The 22635-nt window shown below is 35.6% G+C and overlaps 2 protein-coding genes across 2 annotated transcripts in view; both read left to right on the top strand.

The window, feature by feature from the left end:
* The first annotated feature begins 85 nt into the window (after window positions 1-85).
* Window positions 86-17396, top strand: tada2a (transcriptional adaptor 2A). The gene is made up of 15 exons (XM_048160257.1): window positions 86-357; window positions 1574-1680; window positions 1764-1823; window positions 1978-2069; window positions 3558-3721; window positions 5330-5418; window positions 5516-5588; window positions 5717-5780; window positions 7606-7649; window positions 10691-10801; window positions 11097-11168; window positions 11354-11486; window positions 14476-14519; window positions 16698-16771; window positions 16878-17396. Exons 1-15 carry the CDS (start codon window positions 333-335, stop codon window positions 17061-17063), a joined length of 1338 nt encoding a protein of 445 aa, XP_048016214.1. The 5' UTR covers window positions 86-332; the 3' UTR covers window positions 17064-17396.
* A 1808-nt stretch (window positions 17397-19204) lies between these two features.
* The window catches only part of dusp14 (dual specificity phosphatase 14), a 28801-nt gene continuing 25370 nt past the window's right edge, over window positions 19205-22635 (top strand). The window contains exon 1 of the mRNA XM_048160275.1: window positions 19205-20386. The gene's annotated coding sequence lies outside the window, so the exon portion shown is untranslated. The remainder of the gene's footprint in view (window positions 20387-22635) is intronic.

Genomic DNA, 22635 nt, shown 5'->3' with positions numbered 1-22635 from the left:
CTAGGAGGTCTTCTCGACTCGTGTGGGTCTCTCCAAGTAACTTAACCACTCAGGCACCGCTGGGGGCGCTGTTACAAAAATGTCACTTCCCCTCCTCATGGGATGTTCATTGTACTGCACAGAACGACACAGACCCACAGAAGTGTTTACACTCTCAATAATGTGTAAAATACAACATACATTTTATTTTCATTCATTTCTTTTTAACAGTGAGGCTTAATCCGCGTAACCGTTGAGTAGCATTCATCAAAAAAAGCTATAAAGATCTCATCTGCGCTCAAATCGACATCAAAGAGGTTGTACATTTTTCCTGTTCAGACCTCATCTGCACTATGGATCGTCTGGCCTCTTTTGGAAGTAAGTAACGTTACCTTGATTATCAAAACTGCTATTCGAGAGCATTTAACTACCTATATTTCTACGAAAAAGAAACAGTTTGTTACAGAAATTTACCATAGTAATCAGTCGCTAACAAAATTACTGTAGTACTACCATAGTTGTTGGTACATTTACCCTGGCAATACCATGTTTTTGTACCATGATGTTGTTTGAAATAAACTGGAGTATGTGAATATCATATTTTTTGAAAATAGTAATCATTCACCATGGTATATATCAATGTACCATTGTATCTGATACCATCACTGTACCATGGTGCCACCCCAAAGTATATTTGTATTTATTAGGCTACTACAAATACTAAAATTATATATTTAGTAATATTTTAGTAATTTAAATAAAATATTACGTTTTATTTTTGTCAACAAAGTTTTTAAGTGTCAGAATAATATAATTATATTTTTCATTAACGGAAGCTTTCAAAAAATACTTAGCCATTTTTAAGCTATGATGTAACTCAGTGACAACTATACATTTATAAACACTTACTGGAAAGTTATACCATTATCATCTGTGAAGCTAGGTAACTTTACCTTGGTGACATTTAATCAGCCAAATTCAATAAAATGCTATTGCTGTTTGTTACAGCCACTGCCATAACATAAGAGAGGGATGACACAATGGCTTGGTCAAATAGTGGAATTTATTGAAATAAGACAAAATATAACCATGAGTGGGAGAAATTAGACAGGAAAATAAAGGGATAAACACAAAAGAGAGTGCAGCTCCATCTCGGGATGGCCGCTCAAGTTCCGCCACTGAAGTGTGGCAACTTGGCTTCCTTTAAGCACAGGATAATAGTCCACAGGTGTAAGGAATCTGTTTAAATAGGATAAATGTAAATCACGCTTTTCCTGCCCCTAGAGGGCAGGCAAATACATGAATATACATACATGTAACACCTTCATCCCCCAAAGTGAACCGTCACCATAAGAAAGTGCATCTACTAAAAGACTGGTGCCGAAATCCCGGACGAGCCCCCAATTATGTTACAGCCACTGCCATAACATAAGAGAGGGATGATGCCCCTAGAGGGCAGGCAAATACATAAATATACATACATGTAACACTGTTGTAACTTGTATGAAGCTGGAAACGGTCTCCATGTTTTTTGGTACAGGATATAGGTCTGTTGATAACTTCATGATGTGAATAAATCTTTATGTCTTTACAGATGATCCTTTTGATAAGCCTCCCTGTCGTGGATGTTCATCATATCTAGTGGAACCCTACATTAAGTGTGCTGAATGTGGACCGTCACCTTTCCTCCTGTGTCTGCAGGTGGGTCACTGGATTGAGGGTCCCACTACCGTCTGAATGCATACATTATATGTGTACTATATGATTTTATCTTTCTGTTGCAGTGCTTTACAAGAGGATATGAGTATAAAAAGCACCAGAGTGACCACAAGTATGAAATCATGGTAAAGAGAGTAGTTTGGATTAAAATTATTACACTGAATATAAAAGGTTCATATGTAAACTTAACAATTAGATTTAAGATTTAAATTAATAGTTGTATCCTGTACATTCTTGTGCCCATAAATAACATCTTAACTGTGATCTGCTTTCTTCTAGACATCAGATTTTCCTGTGTTGGAGCCTGGCTGGACCGCGCAGGAGGAGATGGCTCTTTTAGAGGCCGTCATGGACTGTGGTTTTGGTAACTGGTAAGTCTAGTTATTTGTTTCATGTCTCCAACTCTCATTTAGGTATTTTAGATCAAATGTGTGATCATTGTTGTTCTTGTTAACTAAAACTATTACAAACTACTACTACTAAAAACTATAACAACTTGTTTTTGTTAATTGAAATAAAGCTGAAATAAAATATAAAAAAAAAAAAAAAAATGTTAGAAGCGTTAAAGAAGAGTTAAATGTAAAAATCTTAAATGAAAATTAGAAATGGCAAATATCTAATATAAAAAAAAGTTCAAGTTGAAGTCCTAAAATTACTGAAACTGAAATAAAAAATAAAGATAAATTGAAATATAAATAAAACTAATACAAATGACAAAAATACATTACAAAATTAACAACTTCAAATTAAAATGAAAACTGAAAATATAAAGTAAAAGCTAATTCAAAATATTAATAAATACTATAATAGTTTATACATAATATTAAAATAACTGCTAATGACTAGGGCTGAGTTGAAATGATTGATTTTTCGATTTTAATCAATTCTCATTTTTCTGAACCGATATCAATTCTTAAATCCCAAGAATCAATTTTTAGTATGTTGTGCTATTTTCAGTTGATGCATGAACAAAACATCACTAAACATTATTTTTTAGCACACCTTCCATCCAATAAATTGGAATAAGCTTTGTACTTTGTTACTTTTGATATAAAGCAAAGTCTTAGCTTTCAAGTTCTGTCATTTTTATTACCATATTCAAAAATAAATACAGTTTCCCTAGTCTTTAATGTGGCGTGACAGATTGCTGTAGCCACCTCAGTTTAAGCGGAAGTGCACATGAATCCTTTTCTCTTCACTACTAGTTTATAAGACAAAATATCCATGAATGAACATCAGAAGGTATGTTGAAAGATACAGTACAACTTACCGAAATCAGTATCACGTCTCATGTAATCACTAATCACTGTTTCAGCTGCGGAAAGACATTGTAAGCAATGTCACGTAACATTACATTTACCTCAGAAAAGCCATTCAGTGACCTAAACATAGCTTAAAAAAACGAACTCTAGAGAGGAGCATCTTGATAAATATATGCACTATATTACGCATTCATTATATTTTTACTTAAACTGTTCATCAGCATTTAATGTATGCATATGTCATTACCAAGTTATTTTAAAGTTATTATTATAAAACTTGCAATTTTTAACTAATAATTAACAAACTGCAATTTATGTACATATAATGTTTGTATACAAATCAGTTGTTAACCTTTAATATTATAGTAATGTAGCCTACCAACAGACAAGGCTCCCTGTAAAGCTTACAGCATTAGTTCAGAGAGTTTTTTTCCCTTGAGAAAAAAATGTCATGTATTGTACCTGATTTATATTCAAATTAATCAGTATAGAATCAAATTGTATCGAATCGCAAGCTTGTGAATCAAAGTCGTGTTGAATCATGATATTTGTGTCAATGCTCAAGCCTACTAATGACCCCTCTGGGTCTTTCTTCAGGCAGGATGTGGCTTACCAGATGCGCACCAAGACCAAAGAGGAGTGTGAAGGCCACTACATGAAGAACTACATCAACAATCCTCTGTTCGCCTCCACTCTGCTCAATCTCAGACAGATGGAAGATCATCTGTCCCGGTCAGCTGACACAGCCATTCCCTTCAAGCGTAAGTGAGCACCAGAAACAACCTACTGTTGTGTTGATTGTGAACTCTAAATATATACACACACAAGGTGTGAACAAACTTCAATCAGTCCAGTAAAATATCATTAAAGGTACACTATGTAACTCTTTTTTTGTTTATTCAAAATTAACAAAATGTATCCATCGGCAGTCCTTCTTCCAAAACGTTTCTTACCCTGACTCACTATGGTAAGCCTATTACAAGTGTTTATATTTTAGACCAGGCGGGATGCATTTTGCCGGAAATTGTGTACATTTGTCACTCGTCCGTGCATGTCTCATCATATCTGTAAATTGAGAAAAGCTACTCGGGCTACTTTGACGCATGTATGGTGTAGGAGTGGCATAGGTTAGTTATCACAACAAGCGAGAAAGGTTGACATGGAGCAGCTAAATCTTGAACCTGTGCAGAAGAGAGTCTGCTGGCAAAAAGAGAAAGCGACAGAGTAATAAAACAAGAATCAACATTGGCTTGGATTTTCGGAGATAGCGAGAACTGAGGGATTTGAAATTTTATAAAAGTGATGCGGCGATACGTTTTTATTACCAAAGTCCCTTTAAGACAAGTCATTTCACTCGACGGCCATCTTTGAAACGCCTCTCGGGCATCCTGGGCATCATGCAGCTCCTATCTCTTTGAATGGGGAAACATCAAATTCTCCAAAACTGTTCGCCAACCTTACGATTAAATTTCATATTTGAAATCACCAATGAAATCTAACAACAACCGTCTCATAAATTTAGTTTCTAAACGCTCGAATCTTGACAAAAAAACTGTATTTTTCAGGCTGGATCAAACTAATGCACATGCGCAGACCTAAATGTGCGTCTCTTCGGAGCGTCTCTTACATTTTCTCCCATTCAAAACAATACGAGTGACACGTCTTGTGTTATTCTATAGTCTTTGTTACTACTCAACAGATAATAATGATAAATTGCTATATGTAGCTCTTTAACAGTGTTTATGGTGAAGCATTATCTATTGCGACAAGTCATTTAATTTTCGTTGTTGTAGTGCTCTGCTGGAATTTATTTTCAATTAAGTAACATGTCTATTAATGGGTAAAGCTACAGTAGCATCTTCAGCTAGTCAGCTTGAGATCTTTTCCAATTAAACTGGTTATATCTCTTAAGCCTATTAGTGAATGTTTTATGAGTTGTATGGATAACCATATTCATCCGCACAGTCACACAGAGCCAAAGCACAACCAAAACAACATTCTTATGCAAAATGCATGCAGTTTTGTTTTTTAACTGAAGGGTCAAAAGTTACATAGTGTACCTTTTTAAGCGTATATTGACAACTTTTTGTGGAGATGTGTTTAATGTAATATTTACTCTTCATTGTCATCCTTTTCCTCCTTTAATACATTTAATAAACACTGTGTGCAGTTGAAAAGTCTCAGAGCTCAACAGCCCATGCAGGCATTGATTTATCACACTTTGGTTTGTTTCATTTGGTTTATAAGATAGCTAACAATCACACAGAGACCATTCTGCAATATTCAAATTGTGACGACGAATGATTGTTGTTTATTTATAATATATAAATATATTTTTAGGTAAGGATTGTGTCTTGTGTCTCTTTCAGCCACTGATGATCCTCCAAGGCCTTCATTCGACTCTCAGCTGTCCAGAGATATGGCTGGATACATGCCGGCTCGAGCAGACTTCATGGAGGTGAGTGATCTACAGTTAATGTGCTGTCTTTTGAGAACAAATTCATTCGTACATTATTCAAAGCAACCTCCCTCTTTTTCTTTGTCTCTAAAATTAGGAGTTTGATAATTATGCTGAATGGGATTTGAAAGATATTGATTTTGTTGATGATGACTCTGATATTCTTCATGGTAAGTGTAACAATACAAAAATATGAATCAGTTCTCTCATTTTACTGAAATGAAATGTGCTGATACAATCCTTAGCAGAGTTTTTGTTTATTTCTTTTTTTACTGTTTGTGGTCTTTTTGTTTCAAAGCACTGAAGGTTGCAGTAGTGGATATTTATCACTCAAGGCTGAAAGAGAGACAGAGGAGAAAAAAGTAAGTAGGAAAAATACATGTTGTACTGCCAAAGACCAACCACTAGAGGGCCACACTAGTCTATTAAATTTATATTTAAAATTAAAGCATTATTTTTATTTCCATTTAAGTGTACATTTCTCAATAAACAAAAAATGTATAAACAAAAATATATGCTATTACCAGTTACCATTTAATCAAATTATCACATGCACATGCAACCCACTGAAATGCATTACTGGAATTTATCTGATGTGTTATTATGTAACCTAATCCATAGCAACTGATCACCTAGCCTGATTCTTAGCACAAACACACAAACAGCTCTAGTGGTAACAGTAACGGTGTGTAAATCAGCATTAATGAGCTCTGGCTGCCCTGTAAATGACTTGTGGTATGTGTGCGAGCTTGACCTCGGTTCTGTACTGAACTGGAGCCGCAGCTGTCGTCTGAGATCTCCTGCAGAGCAGCAAACAGACCAGTGACCCGCCGCTTCCTCACAACATCTGAGACCACCACACCAGCCACCACTCTCACCACTCATGAGATGCTTTTAATAAAACATAGCCCTCAGCTGATAATGCCAAGTGTGGTTTAATAAAGCAGCAAACCAAGGCTGTGCATTATAGTGATTTTACCATGGTTAAGTCAAGTCTTCCCAATGCAATTAATTCTTTGTGTCTGTAGACGCTGTGAACAATATACTGTACATGACACTTTAATCAATAACAGAGAATGTATTTATGAATGTTTTTAGGCACCAGGTACGATGTAAAGCTTCCTAATCATGGAATCATATAATCATATGCACAGCCTAAAGTTGCATGTTGCTTTAACAAAATGGCGTCAACACCAACTTTGCATTTATTAAAAATAAACACAATAAACAATTCTACCACTAAGTCATATGCATAGTTACCAAAAACTACAGCATGAAATATTTTTCACATAATTTTTTAAAAGAAGGAATACGTAAAATAATAATAATGTTTACCTATAATTAAGGGAAAAATGTGATTAATTACTGAAAATTCAATGTAATGTATATCGGGGTTGGTAGGATTTATGTTTTTGGAAGAAGTTTCTTCTGCTCACCAAAGTTGCATTTATTTAATCAAAACTATAGTAAAAACAGTAATATTGTGAAATTATTACAATAAATTAATTTCCTTGCTGAATAAAAGTATTCAGAAAAATTTTATGTGTAGTGTATAACACACACACACACACTCACATCCTTGTTTATACTACTTTATCTTAAAAATCATATAAAAGAATGTTTGACAAAATCTTTAAAGTCACTATAGTATATAAGAATGTTAGAATTACATTAGGTTTCTGTTTTGGGTAGGTTTAGGGATAGGTTCCTGTTTAGGGATAGGTTCTTGTGCCGGATAGGTTTAGGGATAGGTTCCTATTATGGATAGGTTTAAGGATAGGTTCCTGTTTTGGATAGGTTCCTATTATGGGTAGGTTTAGGGATAGGTTCCTGTGACGGGTAGGTTTAGAGGTAGTAGTGAAGTACGATAGCATATTGAGTCAACATTTAATCTTGTATAAAAGATTTTGTCCTTGTGATAGTCAAAGAATCCGTATTTTTCGTACTTTGTGGGGTCATCTGAACCCCACAAAGTAACTAATACAAGTTCACACACGTATGTGTATATGTGTGTGTGTGTGTGTGTGTGTGTGTGTATATATATATATATATATATATATATATAATGTATGTTTAGAGTGGATCTGTTTTAAAATTTAAGGCTCATTAGTCAAGCTTAAGGTCACTTACACTTTGAATTGCTTCTCACAGAATACAGTGTGAAATGTTGAAATTGTTGTCTTTTAGGATCATTCGAGACCATGGCCTCATCAACCTACGCAAGTTTCAGAGTAAGACTTGTTTTTTTTAAAACATGCTTTTGTGCATCATATTAACCAAATGCTCTTGCCATCTCTTGTACTCCATTTATATGATCAGTATGTGAGGCAATGTTCAGACCAGAACACAGCCACAAGATAACTCTCCCTGACCTCCAATAACACAAGCCATCTGTGTGAAATGTTTACAATTGGCGCCCGAAATACTGCGATCCCAGATCAACACTGATCCCAGAGCTGTTTTTGCCAGCTGTGATTGCTCCCCTATGAATACTTTGGCATGAAATGAACATTTCGAATGTAATGACAAAGGAGATTGCATCTTTCGAGTCTTTATTGATCCAGGCCCTCTGGGCACTGTGTCGCTTTCTCAGTAAATAGAACCCCGTCACTGACTATTTCCCACTAGACATTTCGGTTGGCCAGCTGGTTTCGATAGGAATACTCTTATCCAATTATTTTGTCTGCGTGCAGCCAAACAAACTAGGAAATCCAGTCAGGTTTGCATGTTTTCCTGAGACATATTGAGTGTTTGTGATGCAAGGAGTGCTTTAAGACGTTTTTATTTATCTATGGGCTCCCAGACGCTCTCCTCGTCTCCCTGCGCTCTCAAGACAAAAGCGAAGCGATAGCTACCGTGGAACTGCAGCCTTGTTGTCATGGAGACTGCAGGAAAGTGTGTGTGTGTGTTGCAAGTGATAATGGAAGCAGTGGCCAAGACCTGATGGCTCGCAGCGGTGTTGGTTTATCCCCAATTCAAAAGAGCAAGACAGCTTGACCTGGCTGTGCGCACATCAGCCGGTCTCGTATCCTTGTATCAGACACTGCTGCGTGGAGGGCACTGATATTGTAGTTTTATACATCTTTAGTGTGATATTATATATATATATATATATATATATATATATATGCATGTAGAGTGACATGGAGATGTATATGTATGCGCTTGTGTTTCTCGATAAAATCACAGCATAGTGGAGGCAGAATATCACACCTCACGCTCACCCACATAGCAGATTTCTGTTTCTATCACTCTCGCTCAGTAGCAGCAGGGTTGATTGCTGATAGTGCTGCTTGCTCAACCCTTTCCAAGGGAGCCGAGCTTCAGTGGTGGGTGAAGAACCATCAGGGAGACTTTCACAGGGTTGCTTGGCACAGCTGGACTCTTGATACATTGCTGTTGGCTTTTGCTTCTCGAAGAGAAACTGCCAATCAAATGCAGTTTTTCTGATGTAGCAGATTTGCTCTGTTCCAAAACCTAGTAAGCTCCCTAATTAGACTTAATTTTAGGGCCCGAAACAATGGTGCATTCAAGTCATGTTGGAACACATGAGCATCATCACAAATTCGTAATTACAAGTGGGGAAAAACTGGATTTTCCTTAAACCTTGAGTTTCCAAGTTGGGGGCATGTCAGTGAGAAAACATATTGGACAATGGATGCAGCATCTGTATTGATGGTAAATTTGTTAAAATTAGTTTTTTTTTTTTTTTTTCATTAACAATAAAACTATGTTGCATGTACAAGATACTTTAGTGTTGTACAGTTACGACCAGTGTTTGGGGGAACGCATTGAGTAACGTGAGTTACGTAATCGGATTACTTTGTTCAAGTAACTAGTAAAGTAACGCATTACTTTTAAATTTAAAAAATATCTGAGTTACTTTTTCAAATAATTAACGCAAGTTACTGTTTGAGCTGTGCCCTCTACTGTACAGGTGTAAATTTGCATTTCCTTCAGCCCGAGGCTTATTCATTTAAAAGTGCCCTAGAATTAAAAATTGAATTTAATAACTGACATGATCCATGATATCATGATATTTTTAGTGATATTTGTAAATTGTCTTTCTAAATGTTTCGTTAGCATGTTGCTAATGTACTGTTAAATGTGGTTAAAGTTACCATCGTTTCTTACTGTATTCACGGAGACAAGAGCCATGATTATTTTCATTATTAAACACTTGCAGTCTGTATAATTCATTCTTTATAAATCTCTCCAACAGTGTGTAATGTTAGCTTTAGCCACGGAGCATTATCAAACTCATTCAGAATCAAATGTAAACATCCAAATAAACACTGTACTTACATGATCTGATGCATGCATGCAGCATGCATGATGAACATTTTGTAAAGATCCATTTTGAGGGTTATATTAGCTGTGTGAACTTTGTTTATGCTGTTTAAGGCAAGCGTGATCTCCGGGGGAGGGGAGCACGAGGATTTAAAGGGGCCGCAGCCTGAATCGGTGCATATCTAATGATGTCCCGAAATAGGCAGTTAAAAAAATGAATTAAAAAAAATCTATGGGGTATTTTGAGCTGAAACTTCACAGACACATTCAGGGGACACCTTAGACTTATATTACATCTTTTGAAAACATGTTCTACAGCACCTTTAACTTTTGGTGTGAAGGGGCCTTTACATTTGCCAAAACTAGAACTTTTTTGTTGTTAGAAAATCAAACAAACAAACAAACAGCCCAGCCCAGCCCAGATGAGAAAAAGTAACGTAACTCATTACTTTCCATAAAAAGTAACTAATGCAATTAGTTACTTTTTTAGTGAGTAACGCAATATTGTAATGCATTACTTTTAAAAGTAACTTTCCCCAACACTGTTTACGACAGAATATAAAACGATTCAGTTTACAGCACCTTCAAATATTGAATAAAAACATAAGAAAGCAAAAACACACTGGATCATTTTGTAGATGTGGAATTAAAAAAATCTTTGAACTTTATTTCAAAAAGGTACATTGCCATCTTGTTCTAACCAAAGTTATTTGAAAGCACCTAATTACGACTTCCCAACTTGTAAATCCAAACTTCCCAGGTGTGCTTGAGTGCACCGAAGTACACAAACTTGTCAAACTAATGTCAAACTCCATTGGAAAAAAATAGTGATTTGCATCTCCTGTGCTCTACATGTAAGGATGCTGTTTTCCAAATATTATAAGGTTTTGTTTCATTTATCATGCTGATTTACAAGGTAGCAAAATAGGTTATGTTTTCTTTTCTTCATCAGATTGATATTGTGCATTTGTTGCTTTGTCAGTTCTGGAGAGGCGCTATCCCAAGGAAGTGCAGGACCTTTATGATGTCATGAGACGCTTTGCACGTGTGGTGGGACCCATAGAGCACGACAAGTTCATTGAGAGTCACGCCTGTGAGTATTTAGTGCTCTTTTTGCACACTTGATGTATATAATTTCATCATTTTGGTCTATACGTACTTTACTCTCTAGGTTTCTTCCTCAGCTGACCCAGGATCAGTCTAGCCCTGTGTTTTGTGGTTTAATGAGCATGTGCAGGACAATTCGGGTTAGATGAACAAGCCTCATGTCATTCACCAGCGCTGAGTCTGAGTTCAGTCTGTCCGCCCCAGTAGTTTGAATCAGCCAGGGTGAAAAGTTCACAGCTCCATCTGCTCTGTTTCTCTCTCTTTTATGCAATCGTTGACAGTGGAGTTTGAACTGAGGAGGGAGATCCACAGACTGCAGGAATACAGGAGTGAGGGAATTCAGTCCTTCTGTGGTAAGATGGGCAGTAGCCTAAATCAAAAGGAAGTTTTGAATGCAACACAGTCAGCAAGCAATGATTTAGCAGAGTATTTCACCATAAAATGGCAGATCCATCCAAATATGATCCATAATAACTACAGTCAGATTTGCGATAGATGTCACATTTAGCTGATCTGACCCCTGTCACGTGGGCTGCAGGTGCTAAGGTGTATGAGAGAGTGAAGCGCATACGAGAGGAAGAGCGCAGGAAGAGGAACATGCTGTGTGACGTCCTGCAGTACATTCACGATGCCCGTGCTTGCCAGCAGTGGCTGAACAAACAGGCTGCCATGTAAGATCACTTCCTTAATGCCAACTTACTCACTCTGTATACTTCTTCCTCTTATTGCAATACTTTATTACAATGTAGTATTGTAATTATTCTACAATTAATTTAGTTCCAAATGAACTTAATGCAGGGCTAATTCTTGATTAAAAACTATTGTTACCGATCCAAAATTTATATACATCAGATTTTTTGTCTTTTCTGTATATTTTGTTTTAATTTAATATAAATTTTGTACCAAAGTCTCTTATACTGAGCAATCATAAATGCAGTAAAAACAGTAATGTTTTGAAATATTATTACAATTTTAAATAACTGTTTTCTATTTTAATAATGGCTGTCCAAATTAATGCATTGACTCATGCGATTAATTTTTTCAGATTAACGCGTTATAAATATTTAATGCAATTAACGCAGCATCCGTTTTTTTGTTCTTTCATTCTATAGCTAGCGTTACATTATATGATCATGCTATCATTCATATAAGTGTAATTAAACTATTCAAGCACACTGTCTGTGAATCTCCTGTCTGCATGACACACTCGACTTGTGCGCGCAGAAAGCCACTTTAGACAACACACAGGCCGCGTTGAGTGCTCTTTCACGCTTGAAACACAAAAAGTATGCCAAAATGCTTGCTCTGTCATTTATGCTTATAAACTCAGTCTTAAATGAGTTAAATAAAGTCTTAAGTGACCGTAAAGACTTGCATGGACATCTGCCATCTGGATACCTGCTGTTGTAATGTCTGTCATTATTGTTAATCAAAGAACAAAAGACAAAGAGAAAATCACTCACAATAACTTTTGTAACTTTAATAAGGATTAATCTATTTAATTTATAATTTATGCAGTGAAGACTGTGAAGTGTTTGATAACTTTTTTCAATTTCTGTATATTTCCTACCTGTTAGATCAAATATTTAAAATAAACTGTCTTTATGTTGTTTCTACATTAATTTGAAGATTAAATGTGAAATTATTTCAACATAAAAATATATTAAAAACGTTATGTTAGGTGCGATTAATCGCGATTAAAGGATTAGTCCACTTTTAAATACACTTTTCCTGATAAATTTACTCACCCCCATGTCATCCAGGATGTTCATGTCTTTCTTTCGTCAGTCGAAAAGAAATGAAGGTTTTTGAGGAAAACATTCCAGGATTTTTCTCCTTACAGTGGATTTCAATGGCTACCAACAGGTTGAAGGTCAAAATTACAGTTTCAGTGCAGCTTCAAGGGCTTTAAACGATACCAGATGAGTAATAAGGGTCTTATCTAGCGAATCGATCGGTCATTTTCGAAATAAATACAACCGTTAATGCTTTATAAACAAAATATTGCCTTGAACGTACTTTCCCCTTCCGCATTCTTCATAACGCTTACGCTGAATGTCCTACGCCTTCCCTATTCAAGTTACGGAAAAAAACGAAACTGGCGCCGCATTCTTTCCGTAAGTAGAATAGGGAAGGCGTAGAATATTCAGCGTAAGCGTTATGAAGAATGCGGAAGCGGAAAGTACGTTCAAGGCGATATTTTTGTTTATAAAGCATAAACGGTTGTATTTTTTCCGAAAATGACCGATCGATTCGCTAGATAAAACCCTTATTCCTCATCTGGTATCGTTTAAAGCCCTTGAAGCTGCACTGAAACTATAACTTTGACCTTCAATCTGTTGGTGCCCATTGAAATCCACTGTAAGGAGAAAAATCCTGGAATGTTTTCCTCAAAAACCTTCATTTCTTTTCGACTGACGAAAGAAAGACATGAACATCTTGGATGACATGGGGGTGAGTAAATTTATCAGGAAAAGTGTATTTAAAAGTGGAATAATCCTTTAATTACAGAAACTTTTTTTATATTTTTAAATGTTTTTATGTTTGTAGCTATGTTTCCATCCACCTATTTTAATATGCGTTTTGGGATATTGCGTTAAAAAAAAAACTCTGAATGGAAACGCCATGATGCGTATAAATAAAAAAAAATGTGATTTAAAAAAAACATGCACTCAATTGAGGCAGATACATGTTTTTTATCTGATGAGAAGACATGCGCATAAACTACAATGGAGACACACTTACCAAAGAAATCCCTCAATGCGCAACAAAAAACTCAGTGTGACTTTGCCTTAACAGAGGATGTGATTCAGTAACTGGACTAACCAGTAGAGCAATTTCATGCACAGCATCTCAAATGTTGGTTTGATCATTCTGAAATGCCAGAGCCAAAGTCTTTGGTTTAATTCCCTCCCAGAAGCATCTCACACGATTGTGTTCCCAAACACCAGGCATCCATATGCAAGATAACATGACAATGTTTATTGCGTTTCGCCTGCATGGCTTCCGCGATCGCAGCACCTTCCATTTTTATTACCGATATTTTGTACTAATTTCCTAGGAAGTGTTGTTTTATTTTATTTTCTCTCTCTTGAACACAAGATGGAAACTCTGCTTTATTTTGCGCACGTTAAATTTGCAACTTTAAATGAAAACATAGCTAACTGAATTGTCAGCATCATTACTCCAGTCTTTAGTGTCACATGATCCTTCAGAAATCATTCTAATATGCATAAGAAGGACATGAATCAGAAAATATATAACTGAACTGTTTTTTTTTTTTTTTTTTTTTTTTTTGTAAACACATAATTACTATCATTCCAACATGACACAATCACTCATACTCATATAATAACTTCTACTATTAGTTCTGCTGTTTTATTGGTATTTTATTACCTGCCTACTAGTCCACAGTGTATTCTCATTCAAACAGCTTATGGGTATTTGGTTGTCAGTTTGTTTGTGTTTTGTAGCTCCAGCGGTAGCTTCGAAAAATTTGGTGTATGTATTCAGCAAAAGTAGACCAAGTAAAAGTGAATGATGAATCAGGCTTTATTTATATTTTATTTTGCTGAAAACCCCAAGAGCCCTATCCCGTCTTTCAGAGATGTTTCAAAAGCAGTTGTGTGTCTGTTGACTGACGGTGTTTCTCTCTCACAGTGACGCTGGAATCACTCCTGTGGTCACCACTATCACTACCTCAGGTACAGTGCTACCTATTTCCTCCATTTTTCATGCTTTGTCTCCTCTCTTCCACTCGGGTCTCTTGTTGCAATCTTTGTGATGTCCTCTTCAGCCGTGAAGCCGCAGGCTCAAACACATTAATCTGTTCTCTGAGATGCACCGCTGTAAATACGCTCAGTAAAAAGGAAGCCACTCACATCTCTTTGTATTTCTCTCTCTCTCATACTTTCACATTTTGTCTCCTTTTGTCACTTCACTGCACAACTAGGACATATTTGAATGCGTATGAATCGGATCACACTCTGACTGCATACAAACGTTTGCTGATACTGATAAATAAGTTGGGAAATCAGAGCAAATTTTTGATTAAGCAGACATTAGTTTATTTTAAATCAGTTTATTGAATGAATTATAATATTTTAATAATAATAATATTGCTATACACTACCAGTCAAAAGTTTAGATTTTTAATGTTAAAATTTAAAATTGAAATTTAAAATGTTTTTAAAATGTTGTTGGAAGAAATCACTTATGCTCACCAAGGCTGCATTTATTTGTTTAAAAGATATAGTAAAAACAGTAATATTGTGAAATATTTTTACTAGCTGTTTTCTATGATAACGTATATTAATATGTAATGTATTTTTTGTGAATGCTTTTGCTGCTTAATATTTTTTTGGAAACTGTGATACACTAACATTCAAAAGTTTGGGGTAAGTAAGATTTAATAAAAGAAAGAAAGAAAGAGATTATTTTTTTCAGCAAATCAATTTATGCATTAAATTGATTAAAAGTAAAAACATTTATAAAATTAATATAAGATGATTATTCTAAATAAATGCTGTTCTTTTCAACTTCCTGTTCATCAAAGAATCCTGAAAAAATGTATCATGGTTTCAACAAGATTATTAAGCAGCAAAAACTGTTTTCAACATTGATAATAATAAGTAACATTGGTAACACTTTACTTGAAGGGGTGTGCATAAGACTGACATGACATGTGTCATGTCATGATTATGAAGGAGGTTTTATGCATGTTTATGACAACTGTCATTAAATGTCATTCGCTCAATTATGTAATTTTTAATGCAAAGATTACATTGTTTGAGATGTCTTTGTTACGACAACTTGACATAAACCAACACATCATAACCTGTCAGTGTCTTTGTCATGACAACTTGACATTAGCAAAACATCATAACCTGTCATAAACATGACATAGCAGATTAATTATCAAACTTAAAAAAACTACTTAGCTTTATGTTTATTGTCAGAGTATTGTCACTTAATGACATTTTAATGACAAGTTCAATTTGTACCACTGTACTTGAGCTCAAGATACATATTCATGACACTATTATAATGGCCTCATGACAGCCAATGTCAAAACCAACCACATGACAGTTTAATGTAATGTTAACCCATAAAGCTAAATGATGTCAAGTTGTCATGACAAAGACACTGATAGGTTATGATGTATTGGTTTATGTCAAGTTGTCATAACTCGGACATCTCAAACAATGTCATCTTTGCATTAAAAATGACATAATTGAGCTAATGACACTTAATGACAGTTGTCATAAACATTCATAAAACCTCCTTCATATTCATGACATGTGTCATGTCATGATTATGAAGGTGTCATGTCAGTCTTATGCACACCCCTTCAAGTAAAGTGTTACCGTAACATTATTAATAATTAAGTACGAATAATAGAGTTGAATTGATTGATTGATTGATTGTTGTGTTATTAAGAGGAAGAACAATTCGGTCACACTTTCGATTAGTGTCCAATATTAACTATGACTTTTGCCTCAATAATCTCCTAATTACTGCTTATTAATAGTTAATAGTTGTAATGTTTAGGTATTGGGTAGGACTATGGTATGTAGAGTAAGGTCATGCAGAGTAAGGCATTAATATGTGCTTCATAAGTACTAATAAACAATCTAGTAATATGCAAGCTAATAAGAAACTAGTTAATAGTGAGAATTGGACCCTAAAGTGTAATTGTATATTTTTATTAAATGCAGCACAGCGTTCAACAAACCGTGGTATAATCACTGAAATGCACAGCCCTTTGTGGCTTTTTGCTTTACCCAATTATTTCTTATTAGATAACTTGCAACACATCTGTTGCTAACTGTGTCAGCTCTTGATAAGGAGAATCTGAATGTTCTCGCTCCTCTGATCCGCAGGCAGAAGAAGCGCACCTCCTCTCAACCTAACAGGGCTGCCTGGCACTGAGAAACTCAACGAGAGAGAAAAAGAGGTTTGGAACTCATGATTTTGCTTCTGGCACAAGCTCATTTTGGAGACATCTGCCTCATTGATGGGATATAATGGATCCTAAATGATTCTCTCATCATCTCTCTCAGTTATGTCAGGTGGTTCGTCTGGTGCCTGGAGCGTATCTGGAGTACAAACAGGCCCTCCTGAACGAGTGCCGGCGGCAGGGGGGGCTACGGCTGGCGCAAGCCCGATCGCTCATCAAGATAGATGTCAACAAGACACGCAAAATCTACGATTTCCTTATCAAAGAGGGCTACATCAATAAGGCTTAGTGATGATTGAACTGCTGCAAGGACATCTGATAGATGAAGAATCATGCTCATTGTAGATCATTCATGTTGAGAGAATGAGCAATGAGAGATGATAGATTTAAGTGTACTGCTTATATGTAGTTTGTTCAAAGTCATTAATTCCTCTCACAGCTGCACCTGTTTGTTATTTAAAGACTGACTGGGTGCTTCTTTATATGTTCAGGACTATAAAAGTTGATAGTTGTGCAAAAAGACTGCTGCTGTTTGTGCTGAGGAGAATCTGATTGCTCAACGCTGTAACATTTTATTTAGTATTTGTCTACATGCCCTTAAAATTGTCGATTAATTTTTGAAGCCTGACATTTTTTTGATGAACATCTCAAAGTCTTAGAAGAACACGTCTGCATCGCGTTTCACTCCAAATTTAACAAAAAAATGAGAAATTCTATTTTTCTTAAAGAAAATGAATCCTATTTTTATAAATATAGGATACAGTATATCCTTTTATAAATGTATTGTGATTTTTTTTTCCGTGGCAATTTAACACCCTGCACTGTATATAATATAATTATAATATAATATATTCATTATATATTTTGAGGATAAAATAAATATATATTTACAATATAAATATTAATAAATGTATTATAAAATTAAAGGATTAGTCCACTTTTAAATACACTTTTCCTGATAACTTTACTCACCCCCATGTCATCCAAGATGTTCATGTCTTTCTTTCGTCAGTCGAAAAGAAATGAAGGTTTTTGAGGAAAACATTCCAGGATTTTTCTCCTTACAGTGGATTTCAATGGCTACCAACAGATTGAAGGTCAAAATACAAATTACAGTTTCAGTGCAGCTTCAAGGGCTTTAAACGATACCAGATGAGTATAAGGGTCTTATCTAGCGAATCGATCGGTCATTTTCGAAAAAAATACAACCGTTTATGCTTTATAAACAAAATATCGCATTGAACGTACTTTCCGCTTACGCATTCTTCATAACGCTTACGCTGAATGTTCTACGCCTTCCCTATTCAAGTTACGGAACGAACGCGGCGCCAGTTTCGTTTTTTTCCGTAACTTGAATAGAGGGTATGCATAGACGTCTTTTTCCCGCCAGAACACGCTCCCACAGCTGGACTGAGTGGCAAAGAACCTGCTGCATGACTGGATTTAATAGGGGAAACTGCGAAAACGAGAGTAAAACAAACGATTACACTAAAGGTTGGACTCTAAAGTTTGTCTTACAACTTGTCAAATAAACCTAATCGATGGATATTGACATGCAGCCAGGAATCGTGTTTCCTGACATTTATATGTGCCTGATTTCGACGCGGGGGGAAACACATAAAGCAAATCTGCCTGTGAACATTTTTATAACTACAATATAGGTAGGTTTAAATCCGAGTAATCACTTATATCAATGTTATATATATACACCGTCATATATCGTCCAGCCCTAAAACTTGTATAGTTTTTGTCAGTGTTTATTTAAAAACACACAATTATGCAGAATATAAGATGGTAAATATTTAATTGATGAGTTGTCAACACAATACAATATATAGGGTATGATTTTACCTCAAAATCCAACAATTTGACAAAATGATAACTGCAAATCCATGTTTCTCTGCCTGGAGTCCAGCCGTTTCTGTGAATTGCAGTTATCCATTTGTTTCTTTTTTCTGTAGCTTTCGGCGGTCTTTAAATATACCTCAGGTTTTGTGTCAAGGCTATTTGTACAGTCAATCGCAAAGCTCTTTCCCGTTTTGGATGTGTTTTGTGTGTTTTTCGCGACATTCACGCTGAAAACCAATGCTGCCTGACTGTCTTTGTGCCACTCAGTGGGCGTGACCGCAGGCGTAACGGTCGACGGTGACGACACGAAGCGTTATGAAGAATGCGGAAGCGGAAAGTACGTTCAAAGCGATATTTTGTTTATAAAGCATAAACGGTTGTATTTTTTTCGAAAATGACCTATCGATTCGCTAGATAAGACCCTTATTACTCATCTGGTATCGTTTATAGCCCTTGAAGCTGCACTGAAACTGTAATTTTGACCTTCAACCTGTTGGTAGCCATTGAAATCCACTGTAAGGAGAAAAATCCTGGAATGTTTCCCTCAAAAACCTTCATTTATTTTCGACTGACGAAAGAAAGACATGAACATCTTGGATGACATGGGGGTGAGTAAATTTATCAGGAAAAGTGTATTTAAAAGTGGACTAATCCTTTAAATGGTATAATATACAATTATATTGTAAAATATAGACAATATGTATTATACTGCCCTTATTCTGATTTTAATTGGAAGTTTTTTAATGTAGTAATAATATATAATATTATTAATAATTACAAAACTTTACATCATTGGGGGAAAATTGTCTTAAATAATTGTTACACTCCAAAAATGTCTTTTCCAAATTCCTTCAGTTTCTTGCAAAATTACTTTTGAAGTGAAATATGATCCAGGCAGGTTTTGTGAGACTCTTTTGTGTATGCTGAGTATGTTGTAATATTACAATTACAATTCATTGCACAGTTATTATTTATGCATAATTCATTACATTTTTTTTTACAACAGTTGTGTTAGTTGTGCTACTATAATATTTGAACAAATATGTTGTTTAAAAATTGTGGCTAGTTTTAATGTGACGGCTGAGAAAGAATCTTCTGAAATCTCGGGTGGCAAAATTTACACCAGTTTAGTGTGAAATCTATTACTGTCGCCTCTCGCTCTAGTGAAGCGGCACGACGTGCGAGAACCGTGACTAAAGCTAGCAGCATTAGCACACGCATGGCAGCAGCAGCAAATATCAGTCTTTAGGAAGCATATCACAACAGCATAGAGCGACGTCAGCACGTTAACGACCCGATTAACGTTCCAGATCCCACCTTTGATGATAAGCCCCTGCCCAAATGAGAATAAACCCCATGGAGACAATGAAGGCCTGTTTGATGGCTGAAAGGCCGTGGAGTTTGGAATTGATAATTTTATTTGCTTCCTCATTCCTCTAAGTGACATCAGAGGTCTCACATTATGTATTTTCTGAATCTGAACTGCTTTTAGAGTGTTTGTGGAAAGTATGACGGCGGCACTCTTGCCACAACGTATTGTTGAATTTTGTGTCCAGATCCACATTTTTCCATCTAAATTTCATTTGACTTCAATCTCGTTTGGCATTCTAGGAAGAAATAGTCCTCGTAAAGGAGCGTAGCATCAGACTGGGATGGCATGCTATAATGTCCCTGATCCGTGAAGCGTTTGGTGTATGAGTGAACGGCCGCTGACTTGCAGCAGAGCGGAAAGACAGATTCTGGTGTCGGCTCACTGTGTGGGAGGTAGATCTGCTGTTTTGCATGTTCATTCCTTCATCAAACCACACAGCCTGTCTTTAAATGAGATCTGATGCCTCCTCATGCACTCAATTTTCACCCACAGTTCATAGTCATCTGCATTTTAGCTCATTTCCATAATTCACCTATTAAATGGGGACTGAAGCTTTCAAACTTCAAAAAAAAAAAAAACTTTAAAAAATCACCATAAAAGTTTTATAAAAGTAGTCCATATATCTACTTTTAAAGAGTTTGTTCATCCAATGAAAATTCTGTTATTTACTCACCCTCATGTCTTTCCAAACACAGTACTTTCATCTTTGGAACTCAAATAAAGATATTTTTAATGAAATCTGAGCAATTTTTGTATCTCCTTTGAAAGACTATTCACCAAAAACTGACGTCGTAAAATCCCAAGACATTGTAAAATAAATCCAAATGAATCGAGGGTTTAATCCAAGTCTTTATGAAGGAGACACGGTCACTATATATGAAGAATAGATGTAATTTTAATCACATATACAGTAAACATCGATCTGTGAACGTATAGAGCAGCACTCAAATCGTATTACTCCATTGAAATACGCTTTCAATGTAAGGACAGAAATCTCTGATTTCAATTAAAAATATCTTCATTTGTGTTTTGAAGATGAATGAAAGTCTTATGGGTGTGAAACGACATGAGGGTGAGTAATTGATGACAGAATTTTAATTTTTGGGTGAACTAATCTTTTAATTCTAAATTCTGACTTGATGAATTTTAAGTCTTACGGTAGCTTTGTGTGACAAAAGATTTGATTTGTTAGCAAATCATTTATTCATCTGTATCAAATGATTCATTTCTGACTCAGAAGAACAGTTTATTCATTAACTTAATGAATGCTTTGCAGGGTGGTGACATGATTTATTTTCTAAGGTTTGTGGTGATGCATGTTTCTAGCAATAGGATTTATCGTCTTTACCACGGCCCTCAGTCCTTAATGTTCTCTCACCACTTCCTAATCATCTCATTTTTATGGAAATTACATCAGTCCTATGAGGGAAATGCTCTTAACACTATTTTCCTCCCTCTTTCTCATCTACTCTATTGATTTGAGTAGGGATGCACAATTGTATCGGCCACCATATCAGTATTGGCCGATATATGTTGATTTGTAATGTTATCGTTATCGGCCCGATAAGAAAATTTGGCCGATATTTTAAAGCCGATAAATACTGGATTATTTCCTTCAGCTGAGGCATTTCAGATGTGCACTGTTCATCCATGATGGTTTTGAATTGCTTGAAATATAATTGGAGTTAATTCAAAAAGGAAAATACAGTTAAATACAATGTGCAGCGCAAGTCTGTCATATAGGCTACATAAAATTATAATTAAAACATTATAATTTTGTGCTTGGGACATGGCTTTTAATGGTGAAACATTTTTGTAATTAGGCTCTCAAAAATTATATAAAAATTTGTAATTAGGTTTATCGGCCATATATCCATTAACGGCTTTCAAATATAAAGAGTTATTGTATCAACCAAAATTTTCATATCGGTGCATCCCTAGATTTGAGGCTGTAAGTAAAGCACTGTTTCTGTACTAAGAGCTGAACATCTAGATCACAGGACCAACAGCTTCCTACCTCAACATACTTCTACAAGTCATTTCCCTCCAGCTTCTGCAGGTCAGTGAATGAGCGGCGACTGGTAATTCCGCCACAACAAGGTACAAAATCACTTTCCAGACCCTTTTCTCTCTCTGTTCCACTGTGGTGTAATGAGCAACCAACCTCCAGAGTCATTAAAATTTAACCTGCTTGTTCAAATCCGCACAGGCTCCCTAAAGTGATTCAACTGACTGATCTTTATGATGTCTGTCACCTGTACTATGTTATTATGACAATAATGTCTTTTAAATTGTTACATGTAAAAATTTGTTACTTAAAGTACTTTAAAAAAAAGTGTTTGTTGCCTTAAAATTTTAAGTTTAGTCAAGTTTAAATGTGAAGTTGAATTAAGTGACAACTTGGATATTTTTGTATAGTATCTTAAGTTAATTCTGGAGAAGTTTTTCTAACATTAAATTTCAAGTTCAATCATATTTTACAGTAGATTGTAAACTGACACATTTTCCATTCTTTGTTTTTTTCTACTTATTACATTTTGCAAGCCAACTGTGAGTATACTAACTTAGCAGAAGCGTAACAGCCTATTCTACACAAGTAAATAACTCTTCACGTATCTCAGCACTCCTTATGGCTGTTGAT

This window comes from Megalobrama amblycephala, linkage group LG16 (assembly GCF_018812025.1).
Source record: "Megalobrama amblycephala isolate DHTTF-2021 linkage group LG16, ASM1881202v1, whole genome shotgun sequence".
Classification (NCBI taxonomy): domain Eukaryota; kingdom Metazoa; phylum Chordata; class Actinopteri; order Cypriniformes; family Xenocyprididae; genus Megalobrama; species Megalobrama amblycephala.
The sequence above is the reverse complement of the archived record's forward strand: the minus strand, read 5'-3'. Positions and strand labels throughout refer to the sequence as shown.